Here is a 25,247-nt window from a genome sequence, read left to right on the forward strand (position 1 = left end):
TATATTAAAAATTTTTTAGTTTTTTTTTTTTTTTTGTTTATTTCAGACCGATCGGAATTCGAAGGTGACAAGCATAGGACCAACGCCCACATACTTCAACTATCGTTCCGACCATCGATCATAATGAATTAACAATTCTGACGCAAGAAACTTGTGCTTCTCTTCTGTTATAAATATTAAACGTAAGTGTTCCGAAACTATATTTGATTATGGTCAAATACTCTACTATACCCTACTATACATATAGCATTATAGTACATCCGGATCACACGATCAAGAAACGTATAAAAATTGTACTAACATAGATATTACATTTTACAGTAATCGCTATATATACGTTCTTAAGAAATGTACATGAGTCAGAATATAAAATTTGATTACTGACCGGAATGCAAACATTATCGATATCAGAGAAAAGGTGAACGTAGCCTTTCTCCTCGCTTTAATTTCACACTGGCAAGGTACATAACCATTCATGTATGGTATTCTCCAACGTGCATTTATGTTAAATAACGTTTTTAAAAGTAACCTCACTGAAAACATTTATCATATGTGTTACGATTGCGATAAGTCTTCAACATCGTCGCTGATTATGGAATTCTGTCAATACGATAAGTGCAGCCAAAACGATATCTTGCGTAAACATAAGAATTTAACGAAAATGAACATTGTTTGAAGTTAAATAAAGATACTTGGACGATGTTAATAAATTGTCAATGATTTATCTTGCGTTCGTAGAAATATTAAATATTATTTCGTAAAAAGCGATACTACATTAACTTTTGCTAATTACTTATCGAATGCAATTTGAGGGAATTGAAATTACAAATTTCTAGATAACACAAAAGAAGCTTGCTATAGAAACTTAACAATTTAAAGGCTTTATTTAATTTTTTACCATCCACTTATTAAGCATCAAGCGAGTTCAGACATTGATTCGAATTAGAAATCGCTGTTTATTGCTTTGTAGCAACTTTTGCCTATACAACATATAATTTTGCACCCAGAATTTCCAACAGCTTCTTCAAAATAAACAAATGATCTGAAAGCTGTTTGCAAAGATTCAAATCGTTAATGTAGAAGTAAATAAATTTAATAGAATAGTAGCAAACGAAAATGTAGATGAAAATAAATGCCAGATTCTCAGTGCAGGAAGGGTTAAACCAATACTCGAATAAAGTATCGTCGTATCTGAGCGCGTCTGACCATGAGAACCACACCCGTAATATGTACTTGAATACCCGTGGTGCCAAGATACACAAGTTCTCTAACCGTGTACCGTACTGTGTAACGTCAGAAACACAATAGCGTTTATCGTCATTCGAGTATTAATAACATTGTTTCTGTGATAAAACGAAATATTCATCGTTTTTGCAGATCATTGTCGTTGGTGGTGCACAAAGAGACGAACCTTCTAAAGAGGATCATCTATCTGTGCATCGGCCATCCCGAAACAGTTTCAGTGAACTGCGCGCATAAATTTCGTTTACGAGGCTTTACGTGCGAATTCGCAGTAAGTCCAAGACGGAAATGTCACAACGACCACACCCCAAATGACATTCAGAGTTCGACGCTCTGGACAAATCTTTGCTCAACTATAAATTATTTATGTATCCATATGTGTGTTACAAAATATTTAAATTACTTTTGACTGGAACATGCACACACACACACACACAAGCAGACAGCGCTTATTCCTGTTTAAATGATTTGTAATTTAGCTCTGTTCACTTTAGTTCTTAAGACGGCGAATTTTTATATGACTAATTTATTTTCAGCATGCGATAAATTAAAAAAAATATATAACAATCAGATTTAACTACACATAACAATACATCGATATTAGGACTATTGTAACACCAAAGTGATAGCAGTTGGCCTTCGCTTATGGGGGAGTGATCAACTTTTCTTAAAGTGCTTATAGATGTATATCGATTGTAAAGACATTTACTCTTGCAAAAGCGTCATGATGTATACTAATTGTATTGCAATTTGAACACGATATATTATAATATGCTTCTTGTAATTTGTGCATTTTGATGTTTCTACTTGCTGCAATAGAAAGCTAATTGTAAGCGAAACTATAAGTAATTTATATTTTTGTATATAGGAAACAAATATTGTTATGTTATTATTTTATATATTTATTGATATCTACGCCTTACCTACTATTTGTTTCGCTTTTATTGTTTTATAATAAAATTAAAATAAAAAAACGTTAATAGAATTATATTTTAGTAAACAACTATATTATACGATAAACTAAACTAATTTTATTAGATATTTTGATATATATTCTATTATTTGTAATTGTATTATTTTTATTAAACATAAACCAATAATTGTAAATAAATTTTTCTCACAACAAAAATATTTTATATAAGTATTGATTTGCGAAATATAATTTGTATAACATAGTGTTACGATTATAATTCTTTGCAAAAATTTTAATCATTCAAATTAGTAAACAAAAATTAAATTTTTCTATTTCATAACAGAAATAGAAACAAATTAATTTAACATTTAAAAACAACTGTATATAAATACCGATTAAAAACCTCTATGAAAAAGCTTTGTGTACTTAATATAATTTTCAACGAATATAGATATTCTATTTCAATCGATTTATAGGTAATTAAACTTAAACTTGAAGATAATAATTTTGATGTTTAAATCTTCATGCTTATAATATTTGAAAAAAATAATTTTACATAGAGAATTCTGTATAATAACATATTTTATTTAATTGAACGTGTGCCTTAATATAGTCATTAATTATAAAATAGAAAAAATAAATATACATTTGGCAAATCTATCTGGTATTTTTCCTTACATTATAATTCAAGAAACTCATCCAACATGTTTCCTTAAAAATTAATATGTTAGGCGCAAAAATGTTATAAATCCCACCTAAGGATTAATTTCTAAGTTATAACATATTCAAAGATATGTGTAAAGTTGTCCTTACAAGTTTAAACACTACATTTTACTTTGATAAACCTAATATAATTGCCTTAAATTTTTCAACAGTAAATTTATATTTATTTTCAATTATATCTCTAAACTTACTGAATCATTGAAATCAATGATTAGTATATAATTGAACAGTGTTAGAAAAACAGAAAATTCATTTAGAAGAGTAAAACTTTACAAGGACAACTTAATACTGACTAATAACATATCTATTTTGTATTTAAGTATAAGTCAATATATGTTTCCTATTCTAAGACATAAATCGCATGTATAAAAAGATTTTCATTAATTTTAACGTCATTCTTTATAATAATAATTGCTACAAATTTGTACTTACAATAACTATCAAATTTAAATTAAAACTTACCACCTTTAACATATTCTACCGCAATATTGAATATAAAACGCTTTCTAAAAATAATGAATAATGATCTTAATTTTGTTCATTTCTTCAGTTATTGAAAGAATGCGTTTGTGATTTGCTTCGAAAGATCTTAAATACTAAAATTGAAAAATATGACAAAAGCATTCTCTCTTTGGTTCAACAACGATGCCCAAAAAAGGTACACATACGAAATTGAATTATAAAAATTACAATTTTTATACAATTCTTATGTTCTTATAATTCTCTATATTATATGTATGTATATATTCTATGTATATAGAATATGTAACACTTAAAATTATTCATTAAAATTAAAATAATAAAATTTGCTTTAACTATCATCTATTGTTTAAAATTGTTATAAATGAATAAAAAATCATTAACTGAAGTAGTTCCTAAGTTTATATAAAGTTGCATTGATGAAATAAAACCTCAATAATCATTATTATATTTAATCTATTTTATATTTTTTAACATATATGTGACTGATATTTATATGTATTAAAGTAAGAGCATCTTGAATTCTCAATGCACATATAAAGCGATTTTATTGTCAGTATATGCATGAATTTTGAAATTGCATTGAAATTCTTTCAATATTTATACTTCTTAAAAAATGTTTTAATTTGAACTGATAATCTTCTAATAATTTTTCACTAAAATATTTTTCTTTTCTAATCACTAATTTGTTAATAAGACGAATAGACGAATAGATACAAAATTACATGTACTATGATCAATATCATTAATATTGAGAAAAGCGTATTTTTAATCAGATATCACAAAATATAACACTTTTCAGTTTTATCACTATCCTTTTCTTACAAACAAAGGAATACAATGAAGATATTGTGTCTTGTATTACTTTAGTAATCATATTTCATGACTAATGGTAAATAATATTTATGAGAAATTAATACATGACAACAAATCCATATATCAAAATATAAACAAAATTTTTGTTTTTTGATGATATAAAGAGTATCATGCAGTAGAAATTCTGGAATTAAGTATCATCACTATCACTTCCTTGCTGCTCTTGAGGTTCTTCTTCCATTGGAGGAACAGTGTCCATATTTCTATCAAAATAATGAGGATTCCAAGCTGGCAACCACCTATGTATGAACCACCAATGCACAGATAATCTACCATGATTACATTCTGCTCTTTCGCATCTACCAAGAAACTGACAAATGCCAGTAACACTTCCACTCTGATTTCTAATGCACGAATCGTCACACGTATGTTGACGTTCTGTTGAACGATTAACTGAACAAACAGAAGGATGCGTAGTGGAAGAATTATGCGAAGAAAACATAGATCTAATGTTTGATGTACTAGGTTCATTATTTGATAATGTACTAGATGCTGATGCATTTGACGTCGAAGCGCCAGGATCTACGTTATTGAATAAATTTCCTCCACCAGTTGTACTTCCAAGAGCTGAAACACAGGGTCTACCAATATGAACTGTAGCATACAGTGGATTATTAACTGATGGACTACCTCTACTAATCCAATCAAGATATTTGCTAAATTGCGCAGCAGAGTTAGAATTGGGTAGAACTTTCCCTCTGCAAGAACAATTATTAGGATTTCTACAATGACATTCCGTCCTCGATGATTCAGCAGGTCGGCAAGATGTAACAGGCAGTTTTACATAAGAGTATTCACCGCGGCAAAAGGGGCATCGACAATTCCTTGGTAACTGATATATGTAATGTCTAGAATTATTTCCAAATGCATCTTGATAACGTAATCTATTATGCAAATTATGGCAATGATGACACAAATATCTTGTATCTATATGTCTACAAAATGAACACATGCAGTTATAACCGAATGGATAAATGGCACGTCCAGTTGACGCGTAAGCAATATTTTCTGTCGAAAAACAGTTACGACCTAGCCTACCTAATCTATTCTGACAAAATTGATTAGATAATCGTGATGAATCTAGATAAAATTGTCTTGGCTGATCATACTGATTTCTAGATTCCATGTCGTTTAAAAAACTTGGAATATATTGATTTAAAATATGGTATTTATAGCAACGAGGATACGTTCTACTACCACAAGAATACCGGTCGTCTATTCTTTCATATGTGTGGTCATCCTGATTATTTTGGACCGTGGGTTCATTATGAGCAACTTCATTATTATTTTCAGTATTTTCATCGTCGTCGTCGTCGTCATTATCCAGTCTTTCATAAATATTTTCTTCTGGTTCCTGTAGTTGTCGATTACGATTGTAATTATGAACTAAATCTACTGGATTTTGATAGTTTGGATTGAGATTTGAGTGCATTTGAACCGAGCCACCAGGTCGATTTTGGAAGCCCCGTGAACCACGGCCTATGTTCTGATAGCTGTCATCTCTTTCTTGATTATTCCTATTCTGATTCATAACTGCAGCAGCTACCTCACCATTTTCGTATCGCTGACATACACAACGCAGACCTTGGCAGTTATGCCCAGCACCACGATATTGCTGAAGTACATTCTGGTCTGAATTCTGGACTTGGATACCGCTGGGCCCGGCTTCCCGTGATTGATCCGACGTTTCGGCACCCGGGTCTGTATTTTGCTCTAATATGTGCCCAGCGGATTGTAATCCTCACATCGATGTTGTAGACGGCATGGGTTTATCGATTATTGCTACTCCTGCATAACTGCGACCAATTCCCATGCAAGTTGGAAGAGTTGTCCAAGTATCCGTTCTTGGAGAATATACTTCTACTGATGCCAGACTGGATGATCCATCATCACCACCGACCACATACAAAAGACCATTTAGCGCAACTACACCTAAAGAACACAAATATTTCCATACTTTTGTAAAAAAGAATTTAACTTGTCATATAGATATCTATGCGTCAAAATGTTTACATTTCTTTTTCAAAAATAAAAGCAGACTCCATATTATCTTATGAATTTTGTTTTATCTTAAAAAATACAAAGAGTTTTGTAACTTTATAACTTTCCCTTATAAGAGAAAACGAAGAGTATTAATGTATTTTTGGAATTTTATACTTTGTAAGGATATCTCCATCAATTCTCATAACTTAAACTAAAATAAAGGTATTTACCAGCATTTCTGCGGCAAAGAGCCATATCACTAACTGGAGTCCATTGATTAGTATCTGGGTTGAACGCTTCTACACTTTTCCTGACCAGTGGACCATCATGTCCTCCTACAGCATATAAAATACCATCTAAAACACCAACACCAGCACCACTGCGACGTGCCGACATATCAGGCACTGGTTTCCATTGATCTTTTTCCGGATTGTAACATTCGACACTAGATAAACATTGTCTGGATACCCCATCATAACCACCAACCTACAATTAATAATTTTCAATTTTAAGTATTTAATGTAATTTGCAATCATTTTTATATCGTCTCATTATTTAATTGATTTAGTTTTATTAATAAGCTTACAGCATATAATAGTCCCTTAACAACACCCACACCAACACTACTTCTACGTGTTGACATTGGTGCAATTAACCTCCATTCGTGTGTTCTTGGATCATAAACTTCAGCAGAATTAAGACCAGTTGATCCATCAAATCCACCAACCTAGTATTTTAAAATAACAAAGAAATATTGATAAACAAAATTAACAACATTGCATATATGTAATATATAAACTATTTACAGCATATATGCAATTTCCAAGAACTGCTACACCAAGCGTTGATCTTCTTGCCTCCATTTCTGGGCAAGGTGACCACTGGTCTGTAGCTGCATCATAAATGTCTACTGTTCGTACTCTAAGAGATCCATTAAATCCTCCAACAGCATATACACGGCCACCAAGGACGGATAAACCTATATGTTAAACTTCATATAATAATTTATAGAAAATAAACTTATATGTTAAACATTATATAATAATTTATAGGGAATCATTATACATTGGTTTCATTCAAAATATGGAATGTTATTTACCAGCTCTACAACGACGTGTAGGTAACTCAGAGACTTGGTACCACTTTTCTTCTTTAAAATCATAACATTCTACACTTCTAATTGCTTTTGGAGCTTGTCCTCCTACAACTAATAACACTTTTGGTAAACCTTTAGGTTGTCTAGGTTTTGTACGAGGAGTTTTGAACAATGATTTTTGTTCTCCTTTAAGAAGGTGATATTTTAAAGCTTCGATCAAAAAATCTTTACCTATAATAAAATGAAAAATCTATATAGTTTAGTCTCTTACATTAAATTATGACAATAAAAGTTGTCACATCTTTATGTTTGGCATATATTTTGTCACTTACATTGTAAATTTGCTTTAAGAAGTGGTTCTTCCTCTACACGTTGTACTAAATATTCTTGAGATAATAAAGGTAAGCGTACATGTTCCATTAATTGTGCTAAATCAGCTTGTCTTTTTTCTAAATCATGATGTACCCATGATATTACGCATTCATACACTTTTTCTTCAGAAGGTACCATTAAGCAGTCACTGCAAATTAATTTAGCTACTTGTTGTGGTGCTAATGTTAAAAATTCTTCACCATCCACTACTTCCCTATATGTAATAGAATATTTATATTTAAAGTAAAAAGATGTTTTGGCTGTGTAGAAATAACAATATTTTAGTGCTTACGAGAAATGTTGTTCAATGTAGCTATCTGCATGTGATAATAATTCTAGACAACCATGAAGGTCAGCAAATGCACGAATTCCTAAACAATTTGACGGATGTAACTGAGCTTGTAAGAAATCACAACAAGCATCTCGAACATCAGTTAGTTGCAAAAGATTTGCAGCTGGTAATAATACTTGTACATTATCTTCAGTTACATGAACCTCTGCAGAATATACATAATCTACTAGTAATTCAAGTGCAGAATAATCTACACCTTGTAACGTTATCCTTTCTTGATCTCGTTCCTCAAAACTTGTAAACATAGCATAAAAATAAGGGCTGCAAGCAGCCAGAACCATTTTATGTGCAGGTACTTCTAAGCCCCCGTCTGCCACCAAAATTACGTCGCATAATAAATTCTTCCTAATAAATAATTATATTATTTTTAGTATATTATTATTATTATATTATTTTTTATATAGATGATAAAAATAATCCAAAAAGAGGCTCTGATGTAATTTTCTCTTTTTTGGGTTTTTATGACATATCTTTTATATTATAGTAATACAATACATATACGATAAAATAAGCAGTATATATTTCTTACTTTCGCATTTCATTAATAACATCAAATGCCCGATTTGTATGATGATGATTTCTATATGGTGGTTTATCTTTTCCACCTTCACGGGGTATGTGTTTTTGTGAACTTTCATCCAAAGAATTTTGACTAGCATATCTGAGTAACAAACAACTACAAGAAAATAATGTTTCATTACTTCAAGAAAATCAAAATTACAAAAGACAAAGATTTGTTTATATTCACTAATCAGAAATTCCATTCAACATATAGATATAGAAATAATGGAAAATATATTGTAAAATTATGACCTCAAGAATATCATAAAATTATGAAAATTGAATATGTGTAACTGAAAGAAATATCGTGTAATGTAATCTCACCTTCCCTTGTTTTCAGAACCATCGTTATTATTGGAAGCATTTTGCACTTGATTTTGTCCCGCGGACTCCATTTCGGTTATTTAATTTCTTAATAAAGCCGAAAAATATAATTCTAGTAGCTTAATTAATGACACAAATAAAGTCCCACTTTATTTGTACAAATATCGATTCACTGAATCGAACAAACATCATCAAGTGTAGAATCAGCTGTGAAAGAAACGGAAAACGACGCTTCCGATTTTGTTAACGGCTTACACCGAAACGCAAAGCGACATTTACAGATATATATCGCGTAATATTGAACCGATAAGATAAAATAAAGAATTAAAAAAAAAAAATTTATAACTACCAAAATGTCAATAACAATACTCCAATAAAGGATATAAACATTAGGATCAAACTTTCTTATTCAATTCTCGAACGTGATTTGCTGGTTTCGTTAAAGAAAATACTCGATGGTGTCGACATCTACAACATACTATATGAATTATTTTGCTTTTTTAAAATTTTCATTTGATATTTATTTATTAGTGTTATTAAATTGTTTGATAATTAATAATTGCATATATAAATAATAATACAAATATAATTTAGATACATATATATAAAATATATGAAAGAAAAGTAGATACAAAAGTAGAATATGAATATAGTTTTGGAGTAAAAATATTCGAAGATACATACATACATACTATGCGCATACGTATAGTATGAACGAGAATCTGCTGTCATTTATTTGAAAATTGAGATATTAAATATAAAGTTTATCTTTAGATTTAAGAAATTCATTGAAAACTTTCTAGTCCTGTTAAAACAAGCAAAGTTAACCTTTGTAAGGTAATTCAACATTAAATTAAATTTAACCTTTGTTAAATCTACAAAACATAGTAATAATTCATTTTTAAAAATATATAATAGTAAAAGTTTCTCGATACACATTATGTTTGCAAATTATAATGTTCAAGTATAATTGGCTGTCACATTTATTTATGTGTTTCTAATTATGATGTGCTGACCGTGATTTTGCTTGCAAATGCTATAGAAATTACTGACAATTAGTAAATTTATTCTTTAACAATGATAAAATAATTCCATTTTTACAAGAAATTTTTAACAATCTACACAAATTACTTGCAAAGTTGTTCATATAACTTAATTTTCATGTTACAGTGCGTGTGTAGTTATATAACAGCGTGTAACATAATTCATCGTAAAGCAAAGTGCAAACTTATGTCATCGATATATAGCATCTCCTTTACTGCAAAATATACCGTGAGAAGTTAAAACATCTAGTCCTACAAAGTTCTGCAATGTCATTTGTAGTTATCCATTATATTTTCAAACATGCCCGTTAGATTAATTGCATCTTAACTTCTCTCTGAATTCAAGATAAAATATATTACATGAAATAAATATTTTGAAGTTACAAATTATGTACATTTCTTAACCTATTTAAGGGGAAAAAGAAAGAAGAAATACGTGTAATTTTATAAGCATGTTTCGACATGTTTCGATATGTTTCGATATATGCTAAATTTACTCTTCACAACAAATTCAAATTCATTTTATTTGTGTAAAAGAGTAGTCAGAACGCGGGCGTTTAATATGCTTCACGATATTTGAGAAATAAAATCAGCTTTCGGTAAATATATAACACGAACAGTTTCGAAGGATTCTGGCAATAAAAGAATTCTTGTAAAAGTGTGATGCATCAGATACTTTGGCGACAGGTGAATCACTTGTTTTAGCAGTTTCGATATTAGAAGTGTTTCAAAGTTCAGGGCGCCAGGTGTCGCAGTTCGAGTAGCGAGGAACGAGCGCGATACGGTTCCGTCAGTTATCCAGCAGATTGCTGTGAGAGCGTTTCGTTGCGCCATAAGAGGCGTCGATGGTTTCTTACTTAGTCGTTTCTTCCTCTTTCTCGCCCTCGTGTTGCGAGAATTGGCGCGTCTCGAATTTCGAAATTCAAACAGCCGCGGAAACGGCCCTGTACAGATCGTACACGATCGATTACACACCTGTAACACAAAAAGTGTTAGAGAAAGCATCAAGAAACCAAGCAGAAAAGAATTTCGCGTGGATCGTGAAAGTCGATCCGGTCCTCTCAACGAGGAATCCTATTGGCAAGGAGCAACTTCTCCATCGTAACTTTCCTCGTTTTCGTTACTTCGAAAGGTACGTCGATTCGCAACTACATACATACAAACTGCCTCGATCGCGCCTTTAGTTCCTTTGTTTATCTCTGCTCAAAGTGCAACGCACTTTCCTGGCCTTTCTTGTTGTCCTGACTGTTTCCTATAAATGTCGTCAATTCATTAAAGTCGAATTGAATCATAACAAAATCTCCGTAAGCTAAAGAATACCGTTATCGAAAATAACCTTAACCGAGCTTACTCGCTTAATAGCTTCGAAAAATGAATATTAGATCGAATTGAAACTTTGCTAATTGAATAAAAAACGCTCGAAGACTATATTATCATTGTTACCTATAAATTTTTTCGAACAATATTGTTTGTTTATGTGCAGCGAAGAAATGCGTTTATCGATCGATTCGTATATCGATAATTTTTTTCTCCATAATTGATCTTTTAATTGAAGCAATAAAATTGTCGATCGCCGACAATAACGATTCGCGATGGCCATGAAATGCACTATTACAAAAACGTGTTCTTAAATACGACTCTTGAGTGCTTTGCTTCGTTTTGCACTTTCGTAGAAACACACGTGGTTCAAAGTCACATCGCGTGGAGAGTAGCGCTATCTCCAGGAAGCTTCAAGTTTATTTTATTTCTCTTCTGCTGCTATATGCACATTCCGACTATGTTTTTATTTTCCATTTAGAAATTCATCTCGTTGCACTGTTGTGTTTAACGAAACCTTTTATACAAAATATATGAATGACTTGTGTCGTTTGGGTAAATCTTAATTAAATTAACTTAAATAAAATTAAATTTAGTTTATATCGTAATAAATGTATATTTATAGTACGTTATGTGATTAGAAACGCGATATATTTAATTTTATCAATTAACTTGTTTTGCAATTAGATTAATGTTACACGATACCTATTCGTTTCGCTCTCATCGATTATATTAGGATACCATGCTTCGTTTCAATCGAGTTATCTGACATTTCAAAATATACGTGCGTTAGTATATAGCTTATAACATATGTAAGTACAGCTCTGTTTCGATCTCTATTTAAAATGATGCTGATGACATTATTGCTTTCAACAATTTCTTTGCGAACTTTTACTTTGACATTGTTCGTTACATTTTCCGTCATTTATTTGTTTCACTACTTATAGTGAACACGAAAGAAAAGCTAAGTAAGGAACAATCGTACGCAGTTGCAAGTTATTTTAGTAGTTAGTCGAATATGATCGGCGAGTTACAAACCGCGCATGTGTTGCATTCGATTAGAATTATCTTTACTCTGGTATATTATAGTCCGAGCAATAATAATTAAATTTTATTATTACTGTTTCCATTCGCACGAAGCATAAACATCTGGAATATAGACTTAAATAATAAACTGACTGATGATAAATTTCATTCGTAATATATAGCAATGATCCAGTTATTTTATTACGTTTCTTATAAATTATAAAATCGCAATATCACAAGTTTCCATCCATTACACATTTTATGCTCCGGTTATCACAAAAGTAAAACCCGTTGTCAGTTTTACTTTTACAGATTTGCAAATTTTTGTAAAAAAAGTAATCTTCAAATCTACTATTTTACTAAGAAATAACGTTTTACAACGTTATTTATAAAAAGGTGACGATATTTTAATATATATAAGATCAGATAAAAAAAAAAAAGATACATAGGTTTTGATTGCTTAGAGAAAAAACAAGAAAGAGAGAAAGGAAACGATAAAAATATAGCAGTAGTCATTGAAAGATGAAAAGTACCGGGAATGAGGAAGAGAATGCTTCTAGTATATGTACACCATTGTTATAAGTTACAAGTGCAAGGTTACAAGCAACGTGCATTGTGTATCCGGACGATTATTTCTCCACTGTAGTAGACGATCGCCGATTCGCTGTTTGCACAATATGAACGGTTATTTCCAGACTGTCGTCTTTCAGTTTCATACGTGGTTGGCCGTTTAAATCATTCGAAGAACACTTTTATCCTGCACTTCCCGTAATTCGTCCATTCGCGTAGACGACATTCCGACGCCTACATTTATATTATCAAATCATTTAAGAATCTAAACGCGAGTTGTTTCAGTTCACAAGTTCAAATCGAAGCCTTTACATAATATCCTCCTTATAATTTACATTTCGATTAGCCTCGTAACCGTTATTTAGCTGACAGCGAGAAATGTTTCTGCAGATCTATTTGCAATTTAAGCATTGTTATTATCTCTGGATAAATACTCGCGCAATTGTTTTTGTGATAAATTCCAACTGAATAGTTACGTTCGATTTTTATAGTAGAATTGCAATGTGACTTTTTGCAGGATTTACAGCAGAATATATAAATTTGTTTCATATCGTGCGTAGGAGTAAGCAATTGGGAGAGAAAAATGAATTTTAAGCTTTATGTGAGCTTAAATTAATTGTAATATCGAATTAACGTCTTTGACGTTTAACGAATAGGCAAATTAGTTATGGTAGGCCTAGCATGTGAAATATAAAATTTGCCGAATCATCGAGACGCCAGGGTCCTGGGCGTAACACGGTGGCCACACGAAACAGTCGGAAATGAAAGTCGGACGATTTGATTTACGACGCTACCGTGAAATTTCTAATACGTATATGTACGTGCGATGATTATCAAGCACAAAGTCTGACACTTTAGTTGGTTACACGTGTTTGACAGAAAAAACAGTGGCGTGAACGAATACTTTAGCGCCCTGTGTAATTTCAGAAGGCTAATTATATAAAAAAAATTATAGTACCAGTTAAGGCTTTTTACACTTTCAATGCGCATACATATTTTATATTTCAATTTACATTAAACGTTTCGTCCACAAGCGCGAACGTCATTTTAGATTACTTTGTGGTTTTCATCGGCATCGCACGCATTATCTCTCTGCGTGCTCTACCATGTAATAGTTTCTATTAAATTTGTACCAAATCGAACGTTCGGATTATGTGTAGATAAATATTCATATCGTCTTGCAACTATGCTATATCAGACACGATATTAGAATTACTTGCATACAAAGATCGTACTTAGTAATATACAAATAAGGTAATAGAAATTTAATAATATAAAAATGTAAAAGTTAAATATAGAAAACAAGTGCCAAGCAAAATTAAATTGACGAATATTTTATATTTGAATTTGCTTTGTTTTAAAAAAGTAAAGAAATGAATTAACGACTATCTTCTTACTCTTTAGATCAACAGATGGATAAAATTAATTAATCAATAATATGCGGTTGATCAACCAACAGTGACGTTTTAATAACATTTTTAGCTCGTACGATGGCAGATATTACCTAGCTGCTATCATAGATTCTCTTGAACCCAAATCAATAATGCCATACACACACGTATGCATCTGTTGAAAATGAAAAGTGTCGTCGTATTCTTGATCATACTTAGGACTAACATAACAGTGCCGACAATAGAATAGTAAGATATGAAAATTTGTTTAAAAAATTTATTGCAAAATATGAAGATCCCACTCGTACTTTCGTGGATTTGCGCAAATTCTGTGCAATATGTATAACTTTCCATCCCAATAATTTATCAGATTTAACGTTATTCAGAGGTTTGCATTTAATAACATCATCCGTTCAATTTTGTCTTATTGTCAATTATCAGCCACGTCAGAGAGGAAGAAATTTGCTAGAAATTATGTGCATTGAAGGTTAAAAAGATTTAGTAAAATATAAGAAGCTTATTAAAAAAATGTGTTAATGAGAAAATTCCCTGTAGTCTTCTCGCGTGAATTTTGGAAAAAATTCCATGAAAGTTGTTGGAAGCGTAAATGTATCATTTGTGGAAGGTTAAATTTTACCTGAAGGATTTTTTAAATGCCGAAATTACTTTAAAAGGAACTAGATGAAAACGCTGTAACAGCTCGATTCCAAGAATTTTGAATTCTGGAATTGGTAATTTTTATACATAAATTTGAAAGAATGAAATTAGTGAGTCGTAAGGAAAGTGCATTAAATTATGTCGGAATTACTGTGATTAAGTATATGACTTGAAGAAATTACCCGCGGTAAAAGTTTTATTTGAAAGGAAAAAAAAAAGAAACGATATTTCATATATACCACTCTAATAATTTTGTTTCATAAAATATCCTTATAAAAGGAAAGCTTGAAGGGGAACGTTGATGTGTTCAATGTTAAAAGTATCCGTAAAAATCGGAGTTTTTTAAACGCTTCCTCGAAGCATGGATTTTAATCCTAATAAAATTGCTTTGAAGATAGTCCGGCACAATGCAAATATCCTTTGTTCCTAATTTCAAGATTGTCAAATCGACAAAATGGGTAAATGGCTTTGAAGTTGATCAGTTCCTGAGCTATTCCGTCGGGCGCTGTTTTAAAAGGAAAAACCAGGGACCTTGCGTAACGAGAAACGTTCAAATCGATAACTGGGAAACGATTCTTCGCGAATGAAAAAATATTTCAACTTCTGCAAAATCAAGAGAATGATGACGTAACAAACACGAAAACATTCATATTTAGTATTTGCTTGTTAAAGGTAATTTTGTTCACAGAATAATGCATTATATTTTATTCATATGTAATTGACATATGATTGATATCTGAACATGCGAAACGGAAGAAATAACAACGTGTAAGAAATTCCTTGCAAAACAGTAAATATGAATTGGTTGGAATAACGTTGTATGATGTGTCGATACCAGATACATAGAAATGAACTCGGAAAGGCCGAAAACATTTGTGGCATAGGTGAGTCAACGAGTGCAGCGAACTCGTCGCGAAAGCACTTTAGATAATACTGGATAGAACGCATATCGTTATCGCGCGGCGGCGCAACGTTATCGGATGGATTCGGGCCAGAAGTACCGTGAAACCGCGTTTATAGACAGCTAAAAAACATCGACGAAACCCGCATCCGCTTTTTTCTTCTGGGGCTCGGTTTCTCCGCCGGAAACGGTGGTTCGTTTGTTGCGCAGGAAATTTGCCTCGAGTGCGCGGTATAAATGTATTCATTGATTGCACCCTCCCCTCATTTCGATCAAGGATCGCGGACGTACGTTCCTGATAAAATTGGCGCACACGAAGGTACACCTTTCTCGGTAGATCGATCGGTGAGTCATCTTTTCATATTTAATTATCGAGTTTCCTGTCGTACCCGGTTATGACGTTCGTCGGAGGATCACCTTTGAATTTTCTACGCTATGGCAATTCCATATATTGTATTCGTAACGTCAGGTTCTAATTACATATTTATTAATCGGTCTGTGTTCGGTCTCTTAAATTATTATAATTATTCAAGGTCGGGCTTATAAGCTCACTCGAGAAATCATATTAATGAAAGACGATTATGCGTAAATATAATTGTGCGCAGATGTTGTAGATGTGTACGTAGGTATACGAACGTATTTGTAAAGGATACATGGAACAATGAAAAAATTTCGATTAAAGCGATTCTCATTATGTTATGTTAGAATATAAAGCGATTATGTAAGGCGAAATTAGTTAAAGCAAAATGTTACTCCTGTTGAAGTGTGTCCCACTTCAAAGAAAACTCCACATCTTTTCTAAAGTTTAGTTTTCTTAGTCCTCGAAGCCATTGGGTATTGTTTAGCACTAAATCAATTTGAAGGGTCTCTCAACCTCATAGTTTCCTAGGAACATGCCTTGCACAGATGATGCAACGGGGTACAGACAGGTCAGTTTTCCGTAATTGTATAAATACCCATAGACCCATGGCTTCGAAGCTCTTTGGTAAAGTAACGCTGTCAGTGTGACAACGACCATACCCAAATCCACGCCATTCCATACTACCTGATAGCGAACCGTTAGGTTTTAACTTGACCTTTGCACATGGCCCAACATTACACTTTCCCTCCATCAGGATCCTCCCCTTGTCCCTCAACGCAACATATAAAAACTGTAAGCATTCGACCACCAGACTAGTCTTTAGTCTTTAGTCTTGAGTCTTGAGTTTTGTGTACAGTTTGGCCGTGGTTTGAACAACTATTTTAACTTCGCTACTTCATTGTAATATTATACTTAATCACTTTCGTGAATAAAAGCCTACAAAATTATAAAAGTTAAGTTATTGCTCAACTACTCCTTTTTTATCATTAATTTTACGTGACATAAGCGTGACATTACGTGACATATACTTATACTTTTTTAAATATATTTTTCTGTTATACATTCATCCGCGCATTCTCTCTCTCTCTCTCTCTCTCTCTATTATGAGATAAAATCTTAACAATTCCGATGCTATATTCTCATGTTATTCTTATATTCTGCTTGTTTCTTTAAAATAACAATTTATTCTGAATCTTCTTCTCCTTCCTGTCTATTTTTATTCGTCTTTGCTTCTGTATGTCGCTTAAGTTATGCGAAACGCGCTTGCCCATTTTCTTTACTTTTCCTATTTGCATCGATTGACAAATAATATCAGAATAGCTGTTTCATTTGACATAATCTTTTTCCTCCTCTTTTTCACATTACCCACTTTCAGTAATCTTTCTTAAAATATCATTATCGATCGCATTCTTTCACGTTCTCCTTGATTTATTCTCCGATAAAAGGTTGTCGATCTTGAATCCTACCAATCAATGTCGAAATATGATTTACACGTATATCTCTACAAATACTTATTTCACATTTCTAGTAATTGTTTACAATAAATGTTCCAAATTTAGATTTATGTCTCGATGAGCGATGGAACTTCAACGATTTTATTCTAATTCTCTCAAATATTTATCAAGCGTTTAAACATTTAATATTTTTTTTTTAAGTTAAAACATAGTTACATCAGTTATCTGACTTTTATTGCTAGTTTCATCTTACTTATGTAAGAATTGCGTTTAACTTCTTTCAATTTCAATACTGAAGGACGTTTATTACCAATAAAATTGCTCGTCAATGTTTGCTGAAAAGCATTATTTTCTGTTCTTACATTGTACTCCGTATAAATTACGATTGCCTATTATGTTCTGTAAATTACGGTTGCAGAATAGTGATTGACGACCAATCCTTTTAATGCGAAGTTATTCGATATTGATCGATTCGTCGACTTCGATGTGTAGAGACATACACACATTTCCAAGAGCTTGTACTTCTGTAAACGAAGATTCTAACTGGTTACCAACGTGTTTACCATATCTTGGTAACAATTTTTATGAGAGATTTAATATGTCTTTCGATTTCTTCTTTTCTTTTCTTTTTTTATTTAATGCTCGATTTCGAATATTTTAAATAAATAATATAGTTATACTTAGGTGCAATGTTTTCAGAATATTTCTATCGAAGTTATTCACTCCGTTATCGGTATATTGTACATTTCGTCGGGAAATACATTGGTTTTTAATCTGTTAGAGGAACATGCACATACGTACGTATAGAAAACACATAAAACAAAGCATTGATTGGTAACGTAACATTTGGTTGGTTCGTTGAAATACGATCATGTATTTTGCTTGAAACTGAAATTAAATATCACTGTCTCGTAAGGTCGTTTTTTGTCTATATATTATATAATATTAGTTAAAATAATTCTACGAACGGATATACGTATGTTTGTTTGTAGTTTATCTAAGGATAAATCTGTGATACTTTTTAAATTGATTAGTTACTGTCGCATTAACCAATATAATAAGTTGTTAGCAACTCGGTTCAAATTATAGGTTGAGTAGTTTTTTGCAAATTATCGGTTTGTGTTAAAAAGTTAAATGATTTTAATGTTTGAAATATTTTAAGTTATCTTTTACAGTACAGTCGTATTATTCATTTAAATCTTTATAATGTGAAAAGCTTTAAAGCTTTTGCAAATAAAGTATACATTTACTAAGCATTCCGTTGTGATAACAAAATCTTTGTATTTGAACGTAAAAGAAATCTTTTTTCTGTTGTAAACTTTCCATATTTAGTAATTTTACTGAGAGACGGTTCCTTTTTAGGAAAATTTTCAACTGTTTGTTACGATGCATAGTTAATAATCAGTGAATAAAAATATAGCATGTAACAATAAAAGGACGTAAGCTAAATAGCAAGAGTAAGATTTCCAGTAACATCAATGCGATTTATTTATTATATATAACAATGTTTATAATAACGTTCTCTTGTTTGCAGTACCGTTTTCCATGTTTGATCAAACAAATGTCTCGTAAATCGATCAACTTTATCAAACACACGCTTAATTTTGATAAAGATTGCGAATTTCAGGATGTAAAAATTATGACGCTTAGTGCTGTATTTCTATATGATTTTATTATGCGAATATTTCACACGATAAGCTTTACTGCGATTTTATTAACATCTGTGATTGAAATTCTATGAAATGAAAATAAATGTTCAATTATTGTTTTAAATCCATAACTTTCTTATATTTTATTATTATGCATTACTAAATTGTGATTGCGTTTTTTTTCATATTATAACTGAATTATGCCACATATTATATACAATTATCATATGCGATTATGCTACATTTGAATTTCTTATATATTATCTTATTTCCTAATAAGATACTTTTTAAGAAATTATAACTGTATATTTTCTATTACTTACTATTGTATGATAAATGATGTTATTATTAAAAGTTTGTTTTATCTTTGTGTATCGTTCGAGTTGACATAACTTTAAACAGAAATTGATTATTTAATAACTTCTTGTAAAAGTATTCAGTATGCGTATACGACATGCGTATACTTTTGTACAAGGAATAGATATATTTTTAAGAAGACACACGACGATAGATATTTTCTACTTTTGTAGTATATCAACAGTTTCAACACTTAATTGAATGATACACAAGAGTAAGTAGACAGATAAGTATACGAAAGTATCCGAACGCGTACATTTATAAATTTTATAACGAGCGAAATATATAATGTTAAACTCGGATATTTAAAACAATTAGAATACGCGAGTAGAAGTAGAAAATATTTTAACGACATGTGCATACATATTGCATATGTATTTCTTAAGCATCGATATAAATTCCAATGCAGTCGAAGAGATATGAAAATACTGATAAATCACGAGATAACATTTAATTTCAGAGATTACATTCAACACTTTGTGCTTATAATACGTTTTTTAAATATATGTACGCGCATAATCGCAATGAATGAAACTTTTGATGATTTGTATGATAAATTCTTACGCAACTATTTTACGATAAATACAATGGTAACTCGCAGTCAGTCTCATGTCTAATAGCAAACGTTCTTATTGTATCTACAGTACCTCGAATGTGTTTATAGAAGCTATCAAAATGAGATATCCTGTGATATGAATTATCCTATAACGAAAATCAAAATAGTTATTTTTCTTTTTTTAACGGAAGCTTGTAAAAATGTTATCGATAGATGCGTAAAGTTTTCCGAATGAAAGTAAATGACAATACGATTTCACTTGTACTACATACAGTTGCACACAAATTCGAGCGACTTTCAAATTTTTTTACAGAAAACCTGCTTTCGTCTTCCTTTTTATACTTGTTACGATTCAAAATCATTCTCGTGTTAAGATATTTTTCTTCAATTGTAAGTAAAGATAGTTGGAGCTTAATCGTATATAGTTTTCATAGCTGTTAGGAGAATCTATAGGTAATAGTATTATGTAGATCTAATAAAAAATCAAATAATTTGAATTTCTATTGGCAGAAGTCCGTCACTGACTAACAAATTAGCCGTGCGAGACTAGAAAGCTGCTTGCCGCTCTTTTGTCTCGCTCGCTCTTGATGTAACATAATCGTCCTCTACATCGCGCGAAATCTCATAAAAGTACAATACTGTATTCTGCTTATGTAATCACAAGCAGATTCATTCCACGATCGCTTATCTTTGAATTGCTACGAAGATAGCCTGAAAGATTTCCACAAACACGTCGCCAGCATTTTCTACGACTAAAAATAATTCGAAAATGTCATGTAAGGCATGCGAATCTTACAAGAAGCATATAAATGTGGAGGCAACGATAGCGATTACTTTAATGTACTGCAAGCCAAAAGTGAATGAGTGACAGGCAGAGCGAGTCACTTAATAGCTTCAGCTGAAATATCTTCGATGCTACTAATTATATGGACAAATGTTTCGGATGAAAACTTAATGGCTTCGAGAGGGACGGAGCATATTCTAAATAATAATTCTGTTATTAGTTACTCTGTAGGTGAGTGCGTAAATGTCATGAGGAGATCAATTTTGCTTTTTTAGATGGAATCGTATATTTTTTAATATATTAGACGCATAATACAAAGCAGTTCGAGAGACTAACAGTATCAGACTAGTTCCCAAGTAAAGGTTGGAATAAGTTCTACGGTTTGGGAGCAATAAAGGGAAGACTAATATTCGACCTAGAAATAGAAAAGCTATGGTTTAAATCATAAACGAGGAAATAACGCAAGACATATAAAGGGATGAAGATTAGTATTTCAGCAGGATAATGCGGCTGTGTATACCGTTAAAAACGTGAAAAGTTATTCTAACGGTGTACTTGACGACGCGTGTATGTTGCGATGAGAAACAATTTACCTTCTTGAAAGAACTAAAGATTTATTTGAGAAGGCTGAAATTCCAATCTTAGAAAATTTGTATAAAAATATAAGAGTCTATCCAAAAGGCTATTGGAAGTCATAGGAAGAGCGTGGAAATGTATAACATTATTAAAATTTGATTAAGATATTTGTTTTCGAATTAAATTATCGTTTTTCTTCAACATATCCTATCATTCTGAAGCACTTGTTTTTTAGGTAAATGATTATATATGATTTCTGGGAAATAGCTTAAAGAATTGCCGTTTTCCATTAACAAGGACACTCTTCATATAGCTGTACACAAAATCTTTGTACGCGTTACTTTCGTGGAGAAAAATTCCGGAGTCATGTTCTTGGAAATGCGAAAATATTGTATATGCACGGATTATAAAATTTATTCTTGAACAAAATATAATATCGCGTATTTAGACGTTCGTTTGGAATATGGTTTCAATAATACTAATTACCTAGAATATTTTTGATATTTTGGAGACATGCGGAAACCGTAATCGGGAAAATTATGTGGTATGAAAGGGGCAATGACTTGCTCCTTCCCCCACATAATTCTTTGGTGGAATGAAGAATTGCAAAAATGTCAAAGTCACTGTTATCTTCTTTAAATGGCACGTAATACTCTGCTATTTCTACACAAGGACAATCGATGATAAATAAAGGAGTGAAGCAACGAGTTTCACGAGGCGAACTCGACTTGGTGTACGTTTGCATCGACGCAATATTGAAGTGCCTGCATTGTAAGTCTTTACTTCATACTTATGTTGTTGCTTCATATCATGATAGATAGTAAGAAACTTCGTTTCGTTAATATCAACAGATCTTTCAGACGGTGAACAATTCATTGAGTTAGGTCTTCGAAGAACGGTAGATGTCGAAAAAGAGCTAACAACGTTATGAGATATGGAACAAAAAATCGTGGCGGCATATGAAATAAGGAATAACAAGTCCACCGATTCCAATGTTGCACTGATAAAAACGAACACCACTACAAACTACAAAGATTTTTTGTGACGTGGGACTCGTTTTACTGCTTCATTTATTGTCGAATAACCTTGCATTGTAGATGGTTTAAATCGTCATAAACATCCACGATTATACCAGCAAGAAAAAAGCTATTCTATACCGTTTAACGGCATAATGACGGCCTTGAAATTTCCGAAAATTTGTCAGTGGAGACATATTACTGGCAAATGTTTAGCTTCCTCTGTATCATATAACTCTTCTAAATAAAGCTTTCTTGCGCCTCCAAAAATAACGGTGATATCCAACGATGATCTAAATTATTGAATTATATTTAAGCATCATAATATATGTATTATACATGTATATAAAAATACTGGCATAGTTAAGTGAAAATAGTTATATAATATTGTTAGTTATTGGTATCGATTAGTTGTTATTTAAAGTAATAGCAGGTCCAACAAATGCGTATGATACGTACGTTGATCGATACAGTTTGTAAAATACTGTTTAATAATTTTTGTATGTACAAATACAATGCACGTACGAACGACGCAAATATTAAGAAGCTCTTGTAAACTCTAATTATTGTAGATATTTTCTTTACAAAGTGTATGTGAGAAAATACCTATGTTATACGTCTATTTTGTGTACCTTTTACAGAATATTTGTGCAGTAAAATCATAAAATCAAACTACTCGCGACTAACATTGATATTGGTTAACGATGTATTGGAATGACTTCGGCGAAGAACGATTTAGATGAACCAGATATCGTACAATGACTCAATTACAGGTGTTCAATTTGTATTTTCTCACACGCGAAAAATAATGTGTTGCATCTATCTTTATCGTCGCGAAATCAGAGATTAGTAACGTCCCATGCTGGTAATTTGCGTGTTCTTATTTTGTTCAGAAAGAATATATGTAGCCTGTTTATAATATTTATCTAACAAAAAATTAATTATACAAGATGAACAGTGTGATAATGTGATCACCTTAGATTATATAAGAATATGTTTTATATGTTCTATTCAGCCTTACAACCAAGGATTCGGCTTGATTTACATATACCTATACAGGGTGAGAATCATTGACTTTATCAAAAAATGTTCGAGGTGAAATCTGTTGTATTAAGGAGCTTGGTCAGTGAATATTCATATTCCATATATTAGTTCAACAAATATTGTAAAACGTATTCTGAAGAAGGAATCGTATGTTTATTTATAAAACGAACTGAAGGTCATTTTGAAAAAAAAACGGAGTTAATGAAAGGTTTGCTAGAATCGCCTTGGGAATCTTTAAGTTAATTTATATGTTATGGGATACAGACGTTAGGATCGGGCCACTAATAGCATAATAGGCTAAAATAGTCTACGTTTTGCGATTAATTCTTTATAAAAATTATATATTATATATTATATATTACATATATATTTTCCTATATTATACTATATTATATTATATACGTATCAAATACGCGAATAAATAAATTTAGAAAGATGTAGACACTTCTCAAAAAATACCTGAACCATTATTCAAGATAAAATTGAATTTCTTTTTACAAATATTCCATACAAAGCGAAGAAAGATAACGATTACCTTTATATTCATATACTTAATTCATAACTTCATAAAACGTCACTTCGTACTAAATTTGGCACGCAAGTTAGTTGCCGATGATAGAATTTAAAATAATCGATTGTAATAAGCGATAAGTGATGTGACTTCTCAATTTACACGCCCGTTAAATCGACTGTGAAATGAAGCGGGAAGCTGCTAACTAAGCTAGCACTTTAATTGATTAAATTTCCAGAAGCATTTACGCATATTGGAAAGTATGATGAAATAAAATATCTTTTCCACAAAAACTAAATCTACACAAGGCTATAGGAAAAACATTTTTAACAATGTTCATAATATGACGAAAGTTTAAACATGTGTAAACTCTGTCATATCACTTGAACACCTAGTTACATAGATATTTTTTAATTTTTAATTTATATTTATATAGATAATTACCAAGGCTTGTTTTATGCATAATATAAAAATTGGTATTTTCTACTTAGGTTTCTTACGAGAACATTGTATAAAGTTGTATGAAGTTTGAAAATATTTCCATAGGACAAGGTCCGAGCGAATAGGATAACATTTCTTTCATCTGTGGCTTAGTTTCCGAAAAAATCGAATTCGAACGTGTTTCCTTAAGAATCCGATCTATGATGAATTTTCAAATTTATTTTTCTTCGAAATAAAGCGTTTCGCGAACGAATTCTATTCTACATTTTCGACTTATTTTCGCATGTAAAATAACCTTCTGTCGATTATTTACTCCTGCCCAGTCTCCAATTAGCCATGTTCAACTATACTTGATAAATTTGCAAACTCGATTTTCTCGAAAACGAAGGGTCGTATGAAACAATTGTATTGCGCGTAAGAAATCGCCTTGTGTCTGCTATACTTACATGTTATTCGATCGGATCCTATGTACGTCATCAGCATTGTGACAAACACAAAAAACTAGCAACAGATGTCTTTCGTAACTGGACTAAATTATGCAGCATAAGTTGAAAACAAGTCTCGTATAAATTTTATGCATCATAAATTGAAGTCAATAAAAGGCAGATAAGAATCTCGCAGGTAGACAAAAATTTCATTACATAAAATTAGATAATGTTGAGTGGTGCCTT

At 31.6% G+C, this 25,247-nt stretch overlaps 3 protein-coding genes and 1 pseudogene across 6 annotated transcripts in view; 2 read left to right on the forward strand and 2 right to left on the reverse strand.

Annotated features, from left to right (window-relative positions):
- Positions 1 to 1,479, forward strand: part of LOC105680411 — a 5,383-nt pseudogene extending 3,904 nt beyond the window's left edge.
- Positions 1,480 to 4,093: 2,614 nt separating this feature from the next.
- On the reverse strand, positions 4,094 to 5,800 carry LOC117151351 (GATA zinc finger domain-containing protein 14-like). The gene has a single exon (XM_033319437.1). It carries the CDS (start codon positions 5,763 to 5,765, stop codon positions 4,365 to 4,367), a length of 1,401 nt encoding a protein of 466 aa, XP_033175328.1. The 5' UTR covers positions 5,766 to 5,800; the 3' UTR covers positions 4,094 to 4,364.
- A 137-nt stretch (positions 5,801 to 5,937) lies between these two features.
- Positions 5,938 to 9,380, reverse strand: LOC100748000 (ring canal kelch homolog). Its single transcript, XM_003487418.4, has 9 exons — positions 8,923 to 9,380; positions 8,567 to 8,713; positions 7,978 to 8,382; positions 7,646 to 7,899; positions 7,317 to 7,544; positions 7,024 to 7,196; positions 6,804 to 6,944; positions 6,448 to 6,703; positions 5,938 to 6,166 (listed from the first exon to the last, which is right to left on the reverse strand). The coding sequence occupies exons 1-9, from the start codon at positions 8,991 to 8,993 to the stop codon at positions 5,976 to 5,978; spliced, it is 1,866 nt and encodes a 621-aa protein (XP_003487466.1). The 5' UTR covers positions 8,994 to 9,380; the 3' UTR covers positions 5,938 to 5,975.
- Positions 9,381 to 10,754: 1,374 nt separating this feature from the next.
- LOC100748123 (dual 3',5'-cyclic-AMP and -GMP phosphodiesterase 11-like) overlaps positions 10,755 to 25,247 on the forward strand; it is a 141,726-nt gene continuing 127,233 nt past the window's right edge. For all 4 annotated transcript variants that reach the window (XM_024365868.2, XM_003487419.4, XM_033319445.1 and 1 more), the window contains exon 1: positions 10,755 to 11,097. The gene's annotated coding sequence lies outside the window, so the exon portion shown is untranslated. The remainder of the gene's footprint in view (positions 11,098 to 25,247) is intronic.

This window comes from Bombus impatiens, unplaced genomic scaffold, assembly GCF_000188095.3.
Source record: "Bombus impatiens unplaced genomic scaffold, BIMP_2.2 scf_0154, whole genome shotgun sequence".
NCBI lineage: Eukaryota > Metazoa > Arthropoda > Insecta > Hymenoptera > Apidae > Bombus > Bombus impatiens.

What these genes read in the sequence shown, in the direction of transcription:
- LOC117151351 (XM_033319437.1), bottom strand. Translation starts at nt 5,765, where the DNA reads ATGAATCAGAATAGGAATAATCAAGAAAGAGATGACAGCTATCAGAAC.
- LOC100748000 (XM_003487418.4), bottom strand. Translation starts at nt 8,993, where the DNA reads ATGGAGTCCGCGGGACAAAATCAAGTGCAAAATGCTTCCAATAATAAC. An exon ending in TACATTGAACAACATTTCTC is followed by an intron (nt 7,900 to 7,977) that starts GTAAGCACTAAA and finishes TATTACATATAG; the next exon opens with GGAAGTAGTGGATGGTGAAG. An exon ending in TTGGAAATTGCATATATGCT is followed by an intron (nt 6,945 to 7,023) that starts GTAAATAGTTTA and finishes TTAAAATACTAG; the next exon opens with GTTGGTGGATTTGATGGATC.